The following is a 16,301-nucleotide window of genomic DNA, read 5'->3' as shown; positions in this document are numbered from 1 at the left end:
CTTAATTTTATGTATACTTATGTCTAGATTGATATTTAGTTTTGCTGTAAGTATGTAGCTTGCTGTGATAAGAAGTAATAGTAAGTACGTTTTTAGATTAGATATATTTTGCGGAATATTGGTAATTTAACTTGAAATATTTCTTCTGACTTTTCTTAGTGGGTATATGTGTTTTATCGTGCTTTTTGTGGATTCGAATAATAATTGTAGAGATATAATGGTTCATCATGTAGCTAGAAATCTTAGTAGTGTTTTTGAAGATATGGAAAATCATCATGTTGTTCACATTATTGAAACGTAGTTGGTCATTGTAAATGTTATATTATCTTATAGAAATCCAGTGTGCACTTTTCAAATGTCTTATTCCAGGACAAATCCAATTGCGGATATGACACTATCTTGTTACAAATACAATTTATAAACATATGTAATATTTCTAAGTTTAAATCACTTGTATTCTTCACCGTTCTTGTTGCTCAAAGAAACGCAGTCCATCTGGCATCAGATTTTCGTCAAAGGAGTGAAAAAGAAGGAAAAAAACTCATCATTATTATGAGTTTATATATCACTGTACGTACATTCTAACAATATCACAAAAACACAAAATTTTTGACGGAATCTAACCAAATAAAACGTAATTTTAATTTTCTGGTGAAAACTAATAGTAATAGATATTCGAAATGGTGTATTTAAGTGTTTTACACTCACAAAAAAGAAACCTAACATTCTATAGGTATTTGAAGAACTTGTAGCATTCCGCCACAATTTAATTCTTCGTAGGCAGCTGATACGTAATTCAATAGAGTTGTTTTGATGTTGTTTATTTATTATATTAATTATAATAGAAAAAAAATCAAGTTCACATAGAAGGAACTTGTTGTGTCAATGAAGAAAGTTAGATTTTTTATAGTCATGTTCAAATCCAGATTGCACTATTTCAACATTTTATAATAGGCATATGATACGCGAATAATTAAAAATATTTATTGAATTAAACATTTTTTTGGAACACATTCCGATCAAGTAACTCATCTTCAAGTTTCTTACCTCCGTCGCATTACAGTAACTGATTGTTCTTTACTATCACAACTACAGTTCACTTGTGGAACCTGCTAGAACAGAAAGCTATAGCAAGACAATTATTTTATTATCCAATGCCAGACAAATAATGTTTAGTACTATTAAGTCAACAGGAACAAATAAATTATCGTTATATACCGCAAGTTTGTTTGTAAAGCTACTATCCGTAATTTATAAGAGATAATGCAGAGGGACGGCAGCTAGTCAACACCACTCACGCTAACTGTTAGGCCACTTTTTACCAAAGAAAAGTTGGGATTGATCATTATATTGTAACGCCATCACAGCTAAAAGAGCGAGCTTGTTCGATGACTGAAATCGAATCTGTAGATTACGAATCGAGCGCCTTAACTACCAAGCCATGTTGGGCTATTTAAACTATACCTCCGAATGTTAAAGATGAATTAGAAATAAGGAAAAATTGTAAAAATAGGTAATAAGTAACCAACATATGCAATATAATCATTCATTGTTGAATTTTATTCACTGGTATTTATCTTTTAAAATCAGTTGTTTCTTGCTGCTAGATTGTACAATAATTTTTCTTAAACAGTTTTAATATACAGTGAAAGGTGCGCTTATCATTTACTGGTGGTGGTAGACAATTTTCAGCTTCTGTTGGTTCATGTCGCTATGGAAATATTGAATAACGCATATGTAAAGCTCAAAAGTGTGTTGATGAACTTAGTCATTCGTGAAGCCCACTGGAGGCTGGAGTAATAGTTCTTACCTTTTCGTTTTACCCTATCTACGGGCTGTAAATACTGTACTCGTCTCAGATCAACGCACTGTTAAGTCAGGATGTAGGGCACAAGCAAGTTAATTGAGCCAAAAATGATGAATTAAAATAGCACCAGATCGTACGACTTGCAATTACAGCGTAGAGCTTTTATGTACATACACGTAAGGCGTTTTCAACAAATATGGAACTTCTATATTAAAGTTGTTTCTATGACAGTGCTACTGCTAGTGACTTGGAACTTTGGAAAAGCACTTTGTGTAAGAAATTTGTAAGGTAACGTCAAAACGAAAATAGCTATCAGATTTTTGTTGTTGTTATTGTTACTAGTATTACCCTATGTGACAAAACTATGGTATAGCTAAGTTTATTTGGTCACATGTGCTTGTTTTTCCTAAATTTGTAATTCTAGTTACTATCACTTTAAAATACTAAGTTATTTATTGATGATTTGTACATACGTTGTAAATACTGGCTATAGGAACATCATTTTTACAAAAAGCTTGTGGGTGGGTGTGTCAAAGAAGACCAACATAGCCTTTAGGTGTGGGTCCTATGCTATGGCATAACTTGCATATGTGTGTTAACCCTCCTCATCAATATCCCAGACTGGCTTGCCAATTTTGTTAAAACAAAGATGTATAGTTTCATAGTATATCACAATCTATACTGTATAAGTTTTAGTCTTACAAAATTTAGAGAAAATATTCTAATGATTCAATAAGAGTTGGTTGGGATGTCTCATGATAGGGATTATGATGTGATTGGAAGTAATTCCTAATAATTATGAAATTGCAAGGCAGATTTTTAAATGTATACATAGTTTTTTTATTATTCACTATAACTATTACTGAAGCTCTATTAAACTATCAGTATTAACCACAAGTCTTTAACCCTATATGCTTGAGTAGGGGTCAAAGTGTGCATGCCACAATCTTTCACATAATGCCATTCAATATGGTATTATGTATTTTATGTTAGAGTTATTAGCTATTCATTTTACAGATACAATGTACAGGGATACTGAAAAAAATGTAGATATGGATTTTGGAGGTTCTAATGACCAGAAGTATTTTTATTCTTCACATGAACACCTTGCTCACAGACTTGTGTATAAGTACTTGTTTAACACACCTGATTTTTTATGTGCAACATAATTGTACATTTTTCTCCAAGCTTGTCATATTTCAGGTAGATACACATAGTAAATTCAGAATTGGAGTCAAAATTCCTTCTCCAGAATGGGACTGGTCCAACGTACCAGCCATATGCATTTATGGTTAATGGCCTTATAGACGTTATAAACTAAATGATATTGAACAAGATGGTTCAAAAATATCTCAGTTATTATTATTTATAAACTGCTGTTTCCCCTGTGCTGTATTTCCACTTCTAAGTTTTTTCATACATTTTAACCCATTGACTGCTGATATGTTGGCAGTTCAATTTTAGCGTGCCGTATACAGTGTAAGGCTTGCAAAAAATTCTGCACGCATTTAGAGCAGCTGCAGTTAACTGGTTAAATATGATTTTATTCAAATCTCATAACCTCCATTATATTATCTCTAAAGAAATCTCAAATTGTGCCATCTAAAATAAGCCTGTCATAATAAGTGCATTTTGAAATTGTGATTCCTATACGATTAACAAATAATCAGTTTAATTCAATGTGCTTTTGTCAAAGTACCTTCAAATGACAAAATGGTAATTAATTTTCATAATCTATTGACAAATAATCTCTGCCAAAAATTTTGATATTTTTTTTCTTCAGTAGGGTTATTCAGTTATTTCTAAATTGTAATATGATATTCATCAAAAAATAAATGATTTGACAAAAATGTTTTTAGATAATATTGGATATTATAAAAGTCTTGTCAGTTACAAGTATACATTTATTAATACTGAAGTGTGAGCTTTGTACTATGTATTTATCGCTATAAAATATGTTTTATTCATCTGACTTTATTTTATTGATTTTACCTATAGCTACTTCAAGATCTACAATGAGTGGTAATCCAGTTCCAAATGATAATGTGGCACATGTCCACCCAGAGGTCCATGTTGACAACACAGGAGCATCTTCTGGCAGTGAAGCAACAGAGGCCTTTAGTTCTTTGAATAGTAATGGAAATAGTGAAAAAAGTGATGATTTTGAGCATATCATAACTGAGGAATGTGAAAATGGTCCAGAAAAGTAAGGGTTATAAATTTTTACATTTAGTTTGATAAAATTAAACATGTATATATTAAGTGTATATAAATACAGAAAGTTAATTTAATCTTTCTATAGAACTTATCATTATCTGACTAATACAGAGGTTGACTATTTTATATTTAAGCTTTTTTGGATCTTTATCAAATCATTGTAGTCAAAGTCCATGTCCATTCATGCTCTATCTGATGATTGTGCATCTTGACAATAGTCATACAGTGTAGTATCCATTGCTAAAGTTTCCACCTCCAGGCTTTCATGTCCAAAGAACACCATTTCTCCCTGCAAGTTTTCCACAATACATCTAGTGTATTAGGTATGACTGTTTCTCATTGCCTGTTTCAACAATTTGATCACACAGAAATCTAGAGGCACTGCATCTGGCAACATGACTTTTATGTCTTTGTATGGAATAGTACAAATTTCCCTTTCATTATCAAACTGCTTGAGGTATGCAATAATTGAATGGGAGGTGTTAGTGAAAGCCAAGTTTTGATGAACCCATATCCAGTTGGCTTTATGTCTGAATGGAGATTCTTCTTGATTATGTTTCATATTGTTATATCTCTGGTCGTTTGTTAATTTCCCGTATAATTTCGTTTCGAAGAAACTTTAGGGATACAAGTCCTTTCTTAAATAAAACTACTTTATTCTTTCTCAATACAACCTTGCAATACACTTAATTTCCACAGTCACTTTAACTTAAACACATGCTATAATTCACAACGATTCACGCACTTTACTACTTACGGTCACTACCTCGCTTGACTCAATTGTCCATCTCTGCCTGTCTGCAATTATCCATGTCGTCACTTCTTGCTGATCTTATATATACAAAATAGAGGACGTCTGGCAAACACTTGAGCCTTCAGGAACCTTCTAGATACTCATTACGTGTTACCAGTGTCATGTGACAATATTATTGTAACAATATTATTGCCCGAGATAAGTGGATGGTTTTTGTCACTGACCTTTTTGTTTGTGAATTCTTATCTGTTACAAGATTCTACGCTCTGCTTACTATGGCTGGGGTAATACTTTTTGCAGGTTTCTTTGCAAATGATCTTGGTGGCTCAAATTGATCCATATTCCTTTGTTTTGCAGTCATTATTTATAAGGAATATCCTTGCTTTGAAAATTTTAAAGCCCTGATCCAAACACACCTGTATGAACTGAGAGCATGATTATTTTACTTTTGAAAAGATTGTTGCTTACATTTTCCTTAAGAGATCAATTTTGGTTGCATTAAAAGTACCCTCAAAATGCCAAGCAGTGTCAAAATGTAGTTCCTGATACATGTCATTCCATCTTGACTGTATATTGGCTGTGGTTGTCATGTGACTTATTGATTTGCATATTCAAAATGTGACACAACCTCCCTGTGCACTAGTTCTTTTTATACTTTTGCACTTGTGATTTGAATTTTTTTTTGGCACAGTTCAGCTAAGGTGTATTTGTTTGCTCAAAAGTCACAGAGATTTGCTGTCTGATAAAGTGACTTTGTTTAATTTATTTCTGACAACTATGAACTCTCAAGTTCATTTTACTTCAACATCTGGAATGAGTAAGGAATAGTCTCACAGTAATCAAATTATTAAGTTGGTTATTGTTGGTACGTTAAATGTGGATGACGTGACAGCCATTGTACATTGGGTAGTGAGTTCTATTTTGGAACTGGGTGTTTTGGTGCCCATCCGATCTTCTGGAATTCCTTTCCCTCATATGATGAGGAAGATGACTTTGACCATTTATTTCCTCCTCCTGGTTATGTTTTAGGAACCTCTCTCCCTGTTGAGGAGACTGTTCATACTTCCTCACTTATAGGGAGCTTATCAATCAGTAGGTTTGTTATATCTCTTGTTCCTGTGTCTTCTGACTCTTCTTGTTCACAACCTTCACCCTAATGAATTTTTTCATTTTTTTCCCCTTCTGATATTGTGTCCTTTTTAGATCGGCTCTGTTCCCATGATCTTGTGTTTCGTTCTTCTCCCATGTCATGGCCTATGGTCATTTGAACTTCTCATTTTTGGAGTCACTGACATTGGACTCCATTTTGCTTGTTTGTGGGTTGGACCCACTGGGGTCTGTATCACTCTCCAGTGCTCAGTTCTCTTGTCTTCACCTAATCCTACTTTCTGTGCTTCATTGCCTTTTCCCCCAACACCTCATGTCGGAAGCACTTCTCCAAGCCCCAGTTGACTTTGCTGGCAATTCCCATTACTTTTCCCTTTCCACCATGGACCATACTACTTCTTCTGCCCTTTCCCTGCTCTCTTGGCTCATCTGTTGTTGGGACTTATTGAGTAGGGATACCTTTCTGTCCCATATCCATCTTCTCTCCTCCTGTTTATGGGACCTCTGCCTCACCCATTTTATTCATCCTTCTGTTTTTGGGAGTATTCCTGATTGTATTGAATCTTGGGCAGATGCTGCTCAGCACCAGTCCTCGCTAACCTCATTAGTTTCTTGCCTATCCCAACCCCCATGTTCCACTCTTGTGTCTCATCCTAGTCCTGCCACTTTCCATTTTTCCTTTCTCTCTTCCTGTCCTTCTCCTTCCACTTGATAGTCTTTGGTCCGACATTAGTTTCAGTGGGCTTGTCAGGGACTGTGGGATGGATTTGGAACTTTTAGGTGCTTGTCTGCTGAGGTATGCAAATCTTTGGGAACACCTATCCACAGACAGGTGGGACACCCTGGTTCTCTCCCTCTACCTCTCAGCCCATGTCTGGTTCACTTCACTCCTCCCTTGGATCCCATTTATCTTGAATATCCAGAAGATATAGTGTTACTCTCTTACACAAACAGGCCATAGAGAGGGTGTATGACCCATTGCTTGGGCTTTACTCCTGCCTTTTTGAGTTCCCCAAGAAAACTGGGGATTGGCAGCCAGTCATCGACCTTTCTGATCTCAATCATTATTTGGTCATCCCACATTTTTGAATAGAAAATTTCTTTTCCCTATGTTGGTCCTTCTCACCCAGACTGTGGATGACCAAGGTCAACATCTCAGATGCATTCCTTCATATTCCCATCTCTAAGTCTTCAACAGGTTTTTTTTTATGCATTCATCAGGATCATGTCTTCCAGTTCACGGCTCTTCCATTCAGCATTGCATTGGCATCCTATGTGTTCAACAGAGTTGTCAGGGCATCGGGCATGTTCCCATTTCCTTCTCCTTCTGGTTGATCATTTGGTTATGGTTCATTGCAAGAACTCCACCATTGGTTCCTACATCAACACTCAGGGTGGAACCAAATTCAAGACCCTTTGTTTTCAAACCCTTGACCTTCTTTATTGGACCCATTCTCAATAGATTCTTCTCATTGTGTGTTATTTTGTGGGTGCTATATACCTCATTGGGCACTAACTCTCTCAACTAGACCATATTCTGCTCACAGAGTGATATCTTCACCCACAGGTTTTTTTTATGCAGGTGTTCTCTTCTGGGAACTCTGCTCATGGATGCTTTTGTCACACTTTTCAGTTTCAAGCTTCTCCTTTTTTGGTCTTCTGTCCTTCATCATTCGGCCTTAGCTGTTGATGCTTTCAATCAGGACTGGTCTCATCTCTTCCTGTATGCTTACCCACCTCTCCAATGTCTACCACAGGTTCTGGCATTGATTTGTGATGTTCCTTGTCGTGTCCTCTTAGTGGCACCTCCAAAGCTGGCTCAACCCTGATTCCTTTCACACTGTTGTCTACCCTGTCCATCTACCAGCATAAATGGTGTGTTTTTTGTTGTTATCCCATCGATTGTCACCTTCCTGCTGACAGTCTCACTGTTGGTTATTACTAATTTTTTACTTGGCTGTTTGACAAAGAGTTGGCTGTCTCCACCATTGCCAGTTATTTTTACCACCTTTTGCTTTTCCCTATATCGCAAGATGTTTTTTTCCCTAGTCCTCTCCTTATTGTTCTGATCTTTCTTTCTACATTATTCTTCCTGCCCTGTTCCCATTCCCAATTGGGACTTGAAGTTTGTCGTGCAAGCTCTTACCAAGCCCCTTTTGAGCCAATGGCCACCTGATCCTTATACCAACTTTCACTCAAGACCTATTTTCTGTTACTCCTCACCTCTGGCTGCCATCGTTCAGACATATATTTGATAGACTCCTCCTGTACCCTCTATCATCACTCTTACCTTCTCCTTTATCCTGATCTGTCCTTTCTCCCTAAAGCTTCTGCAGCTCAGGAAGGTGACTGCTCCTTCTTCCCTATTTCACACCTCTATGATCGATATGACCTGAACCCTCTGTTGTGCCCAGTTTGGACTGTCCTGTGTTATCTTGCCTGTACCTTTATCTTTTGTGGCACTCGTCTTTGTCTCTTTCTTCTCTGGGATTCTTCTTCCAGGGACTTATTTCCATCCATCCTTACAGGCTAGATCTGCCACTTGCTCTGTTTGGTCTAGTCTTTTATTAGGGTCAATTCCCACAGACTTTTCCTTATTTCCCCTCACCAAATCCATCACCTTGCCCATTCCTCTGCCTTTTGTTTATGGCATGTGGAATACATCTCACATTTTTGTTGCTCATTATCTTCAACATCTGGCTGTCTTGCCTTCTGAGGGTTATCTCCTGCCTCCATTCAACCTTCTTCGGTCTGCACACTGCTAGGTGGCTGGTGTTTCCTCCCAGGTTACACTTAGTTTTCAAAATTCTGCATTGAGCCAGGATAAAGGAAGACACTTATACCATCTGCCCCGGCTCTATTTATATGCTGACTGTTGAGATGGGATGTTCTGCAGGACCACTTGAGGGGTCTTCGTGGTATAGAGGTTATGCAGTTATGTGACCAAAGTAAACAAGGCAACAATTTGTGGCCATATTGGATGTAAACATTATTCATGTAAACATGGCCTCCGCTACACAATCACCTAGTTCTCCATTCATTTTTCACAAATTTACTGGCAAATTAGACAATATGTGCAAGCAGAAAAGTTGGTCTTGACACGACAGATCCTTATTCCATCCTGTCAGCGATGACAATCGCCGCTAGATGGCAGTAAATTAGTTGAGATTACAAACGGAGGACCCGAGTTACACCAAAAAACCAACGTTAAAGTCCCACAGGTTGAGAATATAGATTTCGTAAATTATTTAGTCCTGACAGCATTTTTTTTACACTGGAAAGCAGTTCAAGGCCTATAAAAGCCTTGATGCTTACAAGTATTTTGTGGCCGGCTGGGTGCATGATGTAGACTGTAGAAAGTGTACAAGATGTCTAACTACATAGCTTACTCGAGGGTAAGTCGAAGTTGTTTTTAGTGACTAGGCCTATTGTTTATGTTCTATCAGTGGTAAATTTACAATCTAGATATCCTACATCACATTGTATTGTATTTTAAGTACTCCTGTCTTGTAAGAGCACTTTCTTCAGTACACATTATCATGTATTTTACACAAATAAGTTTTGACAAGCCACATTTTTATGGCAGAAAGAGTGTGTTAAATGACAGGTTTCACTGTAGACCATATGATTTTGGTATGGATTCTCATACTACTAATTAGTGTTTTTATAGAGATGCGTTCTTTGCTTGGGTAATCCTTATTGAGGTTTCAACGCATAGAACTAGTGAGCATGGCTGCCATAAAATGTGGCTTGTCAAGACTTATTTGTGTAAAATACATGGTAATATGTACTAATGTCTACACTTTTATTTAATGAATCATAATAAGGATCATATCTTATTAATATAAAGTGTGTGTGTTAAATGACAGATTTCACTGTAGACCATATGGTTTTGGTATGGATTGTCATACTACTAATTAGTGTTTTTATAGAGATGCACTCTTAGCTAGGGTAATCCTTATTGAGGTTTCAATGCATAGATCTAATGAGCATGTATATTAATAAGATATGATCCTTATTGTGATTCATTAAATCAAATCACATACACTTACTGATACAAAATCTTATATTAAGTTTATGTGTGTGTATTAAAATATTTATAATATTATATATAAATATCTCCATTATCAGGTGACACCTTCCCAGAAGTTATCCGAAACATTTGTCAGATTTTCCAAAATTCATGCTTGTTTGGCTATACCAGGTTGATAAAACTAGCACTGCTTGTATGGGCCTGTATCATAGTATTTAGATTAAGGGAAGCAACAAATATTTACAAGCTACAGATTTTATCAAGATATGTGCAATATGATTGTGACAAGGTACATTTTATATACAAGTAATACTAACCAGATATAAAATGGGGCTGAGATGGCCATTCTCACTATGATATCTTATAGCTTCATACAGGATGGGGAACTCCTCACTCTTTAATTTTTCTCTTTCTCAATCTATTCAATGTTCTCATTGCATTATTCTCCTTTGGTCTGTCTGTATCTCTTTTTATTATTTCTCGGTGCCCATTGACTAGAATGGTTTTCTGACTTGGTGGGAATTTTCCAGTGTGAATGCAGGGATTTAGCCTAAGGAGCATGTCCAGTCATTACATATTACTAGTTTACACCTCTGAGAATTTTACATTACAGGAACAGGAAAATACATTATGCTCCGACCCTGAAAACTTGTTACACCACCATCTATGACTACACTTGAGAATGTGACAGCTCCATAAGCAATGTTCCCTGTAATTTTTCCTTGCACTAGGCACTACTTTTCCACTCAGAACTTTTGTTCTGAGCAGCTGTTCGCACCTGTGCTTCTACCTTATGTTGGGACATGGTATTGCTCAAATTGTAGGCCTTTGTTTTCCACATGAAACTATTACCAACTGACTAATATGTGACTGACCTGTTGTTTTCAGTGAGCAGTACCTGCCAGATTGCTTTGAAGGAACATTGTTCAGAGCTACATATATGTCACCTAACTCCCCTTTTATTTATTATAAAAAAGGGCTTAACGTGATGAGAATGCTGAGAAGAATTTTTTTTTTTTGTGTGGTTTCACTTAGTTCAGTCTTTAATGATGCGGGTCCATTACATTTGTTACTCTCATGAATTCAGTTCATTGATGTTTACTCTGGTTTGAAATTCTATTCATGCTTTGCTCGATCAGGTTTTTCATTTGTTGTGGCTTAAAAGCCTGGTATTTGGTGAACCATTAATTTTATGATTCTCTGCAGTTCCCTTCTTTATTTTAGTGTGGGTATTCTGGCTTTCTGTAATTTGTATACAAGTATGACTGTTTTGAATTTTACATTTTTAGAATGAAAATAAATCGTAGACAGGTACTTACATTTAAAACATATTAGCCCCCCACTCCCCACAACTGGGCGATATGTGGTTTTCCATCACAACTGCAATTAGGAAATCTGAATTACGATTGGAAAGCAGAGCTTGTGTATGTCCTCTTGACACAGACATAATAAAAACAAAAAAATCATTTGAAAGCATGGAGAATTCTGAATAAGTTGATGTGAGCTTTGCATGTTGTCAAGGGTATTCAGAGTTTTAGTCATGTGGTTGTTAATAACATAAAGAACATCTCATCAAGGAAAGCCTTTTCATATTTCACAGTTAAATGCCAGCTTGAAATTCATATCCATCTTAAAAAGTTAAATACCTTATATTTAACTTTCTTGAAAATATATATATATATATATATATATTATTGCTTTAGATGACACCCCTTTCAAAAGTAAAAAAAATACAACTAATTCAGAAACTAAGTATTTGGCAAAGATTATTACTAAATTATTTCTTGGTTTACACGTATGTAAGTTTAAATATCACATTTTTCTGACAGGGAGACACAGAAAGTGCGATTCTCTATATCTGAAGAAGATGAGATAACAGACAAAGGAGGAATGATATCTGACATCAATAATTTCCAGAGTAGTTGGAAAGGCTCTAGAAAGAAAGCTCGTCATTTGAGGTTAGTTTGCAGAATTTCACAAACCAATAAAATTGTAGAAATTTAAAGTGTTTGTAGACTCTTATCGACAAATATTTTTAAACGTGAATTTATGTATTGGTTACATCTACAAATAATGTAAAATAAAAATAAATTGTTTGTATAAATAACTATATAACTAGTTTTGGGTAAAAGAAAAAAGTGATTAAGGTTATATTTACATAAAGATTTCTTTTGTCTAAACCTAAAGATTAATTCACAAGCTTAGTTCCATTAGTGACTAGTGGCTGGAAAGAATTCATTTTAAAATTACTTTGATTGAGAGATCATGTGATGTTTGTGTTATTGTCACAATCGCTTTGTTTACAGAAATATGATATATACGGTAATGAGCTTAACTGTTCGGTTTTAAAAATACTGACTGGCCACTTTTATTAAGATGCTCCTTCCAGTTACTGTATTTGTAGAACTCTCCATTTATTTACATATGCAAAATTAACTGACAATGCTATGTGTCAAGTATTGTGTGTCAACAGCTGTTAGAAATACAAAAGTTCACAATAAGCACACATGCCTCCTGTTCGGTGAGTTCCTAGCACTTGCATAGATCACATTCCTTTATCCAAGTGATTAGTACACAACGTATTATAAAATAGTATCTACAAGAAGTAAATTTGAATAGTTTTGTATGAGATACTTATGAATTCATGTAGAGATAGGTTTCACAGTGCTAAAATAATTGTGCTGTCAACTCTTGCTACTGTGCTTGATCCCAGCTGTCATCCTGTCCCTGATCTGTGAGTACTGCTTGTTTGTAAAATTACATAAACAAAAACTGTCATGTACAAAATTAATTATAATTGGTGAAATTATATCAATAAATAGTTTCAGGCTAAAATACATTTGTAAAATCATATTCATAAAAATATCGGATACAAAAAGTTAATTTCTAAGATTACATTGATCAGTTGTTTCGTGTAAGAAAAATGTGTACTTTTAACATAAAATATTATTATATGTTATGCTTGTTTATGCTCACTGCAAGTAAAATATTATGGTATGCTTGTACAATCAGTAGAATTATTTTTTTTATCATTGTGCACCCTCTGATACAAAAACACTAGCTGAATCCCTGACATATGACAATATATGCTTATTTTACTTTGGAAAGTTTGTTCTATGTAATTATTTTATTAATATATTTTCTAAAAATGAATGACATTATAATAAAAATACATACAAAAAATTGTTTATTCTCTTGCTAGCTTTTCATGAAAAACATTTTTTGTGTACATTTTGTTATCATTTATGTACATCTGTGATATACTTACATTACTGGTACAAGATTACACAATTTCAAAAGTAACACTAATTTAGCAAAAACATAAACATTAGTGGGAAAATCTTTATAACATGAAAACAACAGCAAATTGCAAAGTTAATCTGAAATACAAATTAAACTTATTGAGATTTGTCATATTCTAATTGTGTATGTGTTTATTTTAATCATGCATGTGTCTATGTTCATGTAGAAACTTACTATCAGTTTGAAAAATAAAAGAATATTGCTTGGATGTAGGTATTTGCAAGCTGATTTGTTTTTCTTATAACATTATGAAAGAATAGATCAAGTCTCTGTGTTTCAGATTAAATTTTCAGTTTTACCTTTGGTGAAAAGAAATCTGTAATATCTTTAAGGCTTAGAAATACCAGTAGCATGAATTTTAATTTAATGGTAAAATGCCTAAGTTGAAGAAATGAGGATTTTTAAGCCCAGTAAAAGGTGTCAGACTAAAACATGCTATGACCTAATTAGTTACTTTTCATAGCTTAAAATATTCAGAAAATGCATTTTTTAACTTAAAAATGGGAAAAATATCAAGATTTGAGGCCATATTATCAATTATCAGGGTTAGTAAACAAACATCTCAGCAAAATGGTTCAGCCAGCATTTTATACTTTGAAATAATCAGTCTATTTTCTGACTTAACATTTTGTTTCATCTTATTATTTCCTTTAGTTTAAAAGTGTATAGTTTTAGTAATTATTAGCAAAAGTCTAACATTTGATTTTACTCCCCTTTTTGATTTTCTGAGATACCAATAAGTTTGTTAAATGCACTAGAGAAGCCCCCCCCCCCTCCATCTTTTTTTTTAACTTTTGACATTTCTTGCTAATCTACCTTACATAGCTGATGACCAAAAGAAAGAGCAGATACATTTTATGCTTTGATCAGTTTTAGGGTAAAAGTCATTAGTTAATAGCAGAATTTGGCAATTTAATTAGTTAGTCAATATAATTAATTATATTGATTAGTGTCACATAAACCAATCATTTAATGAAATTTATGCTTAAACTGACTAATTGAAATTAATGTTTCCAGTTATTAAAAAAGTTGATTAATGAATTATTACTGTTTTTGATTATTGCAACAATCAGTTTATTGAAATTATGATCAAACTGACTGTTATGAAAATAATAAATTAATCTAAATTAGGGTTTATGATTATTATTATTTTCAATTATAACAACTATCTGATTAATCAAAATATAGCTATAATGTTTGTTTGTTGTTAACCATTTAGATTCGCCTTTCACCATCAACTTGCATATGCTGTTTCCATATTTCTCCCAGCAATATATTAGTAAACTGTGTTAGTCAATTTACATTGATGAACCTCTGTTCAGTGCAAAGGAAAAATAGGCCGATAATTTCTTTCAAAATATGACTAATCTGCAGAAGTATTTTTACCTGTAGCAGCGCAGCTGGAGATGAACAACCTCTCTCACTACATGAGAAGGCAGATGGTAAAAAATAATGAATTTAAAGAAATAAATAGGAAGCACACTTTTGTGCCATTGCAAATGAAAGAATATTTTTTGCTCACATATGACAGTGAGAAGAATGAAATGTTTCTACTACCTTTGTTGGAAATTCAGTTTTGTAGAATATACTTGAAACTATGACAAAATGACCAGTTGCGATCTGGTTCCCATAAAGATCAATGACAGTTTTGCACATTACAAGAACTGTGTAAATGTACAAGTAGCTACAGAAACTCAAGCACAGACAACAGTGGCAGAAATTTGTATTAAGATGATTGTGTCAGATTTTGACATAATGACACAGCTTTTTCATACTATCTGTTGTATAACCGTATTGTATCATTAAAGATACAGTAATTTGGGTTTTAGGTAATCAGGGTGAGGTGGTATACAAAGGTATCCAGTTGACCAAGAATAAACAATAGTCCTGACAAGTCTCTGAGAATGCTTCTGACAGTAAAGTAGATCCTGTACCATGGAAGTCAGAATTCAATAGAATAATTGATAACACAGTAAAGTACATAGATGAGAAATTCCAGCGCTTCTCCCAAAGGCTTCTGTCTTGTTTCAGCATGTTTGACACATCTCTGCTGGTTACTTATGGCTGTGAGACAGTTGAACTAGTAAAACACTTTGAAAATGTTCTGAAAGAAGATGAATGTGACATAATCCTACAGGAATGGACTGATATCAATATCTGGTTGGCAGTTCATAGAAGATAAATGCTTCATCATGTGTATACAGATTTGTTGCACAAGAACCTGTCTCATATTCTGGTTCTTGTGACTTTTCTCCCTATAATCAGTACTTCAACAGCCATTGTGAAACAGGATTTTCCTGCATGAAAACATACTATCTTACATTTCTGAAAGCTGATACAGTAGATGACTTGATGTTGCTGTCCACATGTGTCTGAGAGCTGTAGCATACATACTGCTGTAGCAGCCATAGCATTACTATGGGGTCTGGGAGCCAAGGGAACTTGGGCTGGAAGAAAGGTAGTAAAATAAAACAAAAATCTTTCCTACCTTATGCACACACAAATAATCCACATTGACTGATTGGTCAAAGGTCTCCAGAGAATCAGCGTCAGTCAATCAGCATTGTTAGAACTGCTGAGTTTGGTTACTAAGGGACTTCACTTATACCCAGGGCACAACTTGTCAAATTTCCAATGGGGGAGGATAAGATACCTAAATAATAAAACATATTGACTGATAGTGACAAATCATTACTATGCAATTTAAACAGTCAGGCACTCAGTAAATTACTTATTTATACCAAATTGACTTCTGAAGAAAAACAAAATTATATGTATATATATATGTGTGTGTGTATTGTTTTATATGGAATGAAATACCAATTACAAAGCTAATGCTACAAAGAAACTAAATATAACTTAAAGAGCACTGATGACAAGTACTTGCTCTATTACATAGCATAATTTCAAGAACTGAAACAACAATGAAAGGAATATTATACACATTTTTTATAGGTAGTGTTAATTTTTTTTATCAGAGGAGATAAATTCCTCCCCCTGGGGATGATACTTGAGAATGCAGTCCCAGGGATAAAAAATAGCAAAGCTAGGGAGATCCCTCCTCCATCATATCTTACCCA

General features: G+C 34.6%; 1 protein-coding gene across 1 annotated transcript in view; it reads left to right on the top strand.

The window, feature by feature from the left end:
• Nucleotides 1-16,301, top strand: part of LOC111085175 (acetyl-CoA carboxylase-like) — a 53,140-nt gene that overhangs the window by 11,861 nt on the left and 24,978 nt on the right. Inside the window, exons 2-3 of the mRNA XM_022382613.1 lie at nucleotides 3,806-4,013; nucleotides 11,748-11,876. Of these exons, the coding sequence (XP_022238321.1) occupies nucleotides 3,823-4,013; nucleotides 11,748-11,876 (320 nt within the window). The 5' untranslated portion in view covers nucleotides 3,806-3,822. The remainder of the gene's footprint in view (nucleotides 1-3,805; nucleotides 4,014-11,747; nucleotides 11,877-16,301) is intronic.

This window comes from Limulus polyphemus, unplaced genomic scaffold (genome assembly GCF_000517525.1).
Source record: "Limulus polyphemus unplaced genomic scaffold, Limulus_polyphemus-2.1.2 Scaffold262, whole genome shotgun sequence".
Taxonomy (NCBI): Eukaryota; Metazoa; Arthropoda; class Merostomata; order Xiphosura; family Limulidae; genus Limulus; species Limulus polyphemus.
This window is presented reverse-complemented; position numbering and strand designations above follow the sequence as displayed.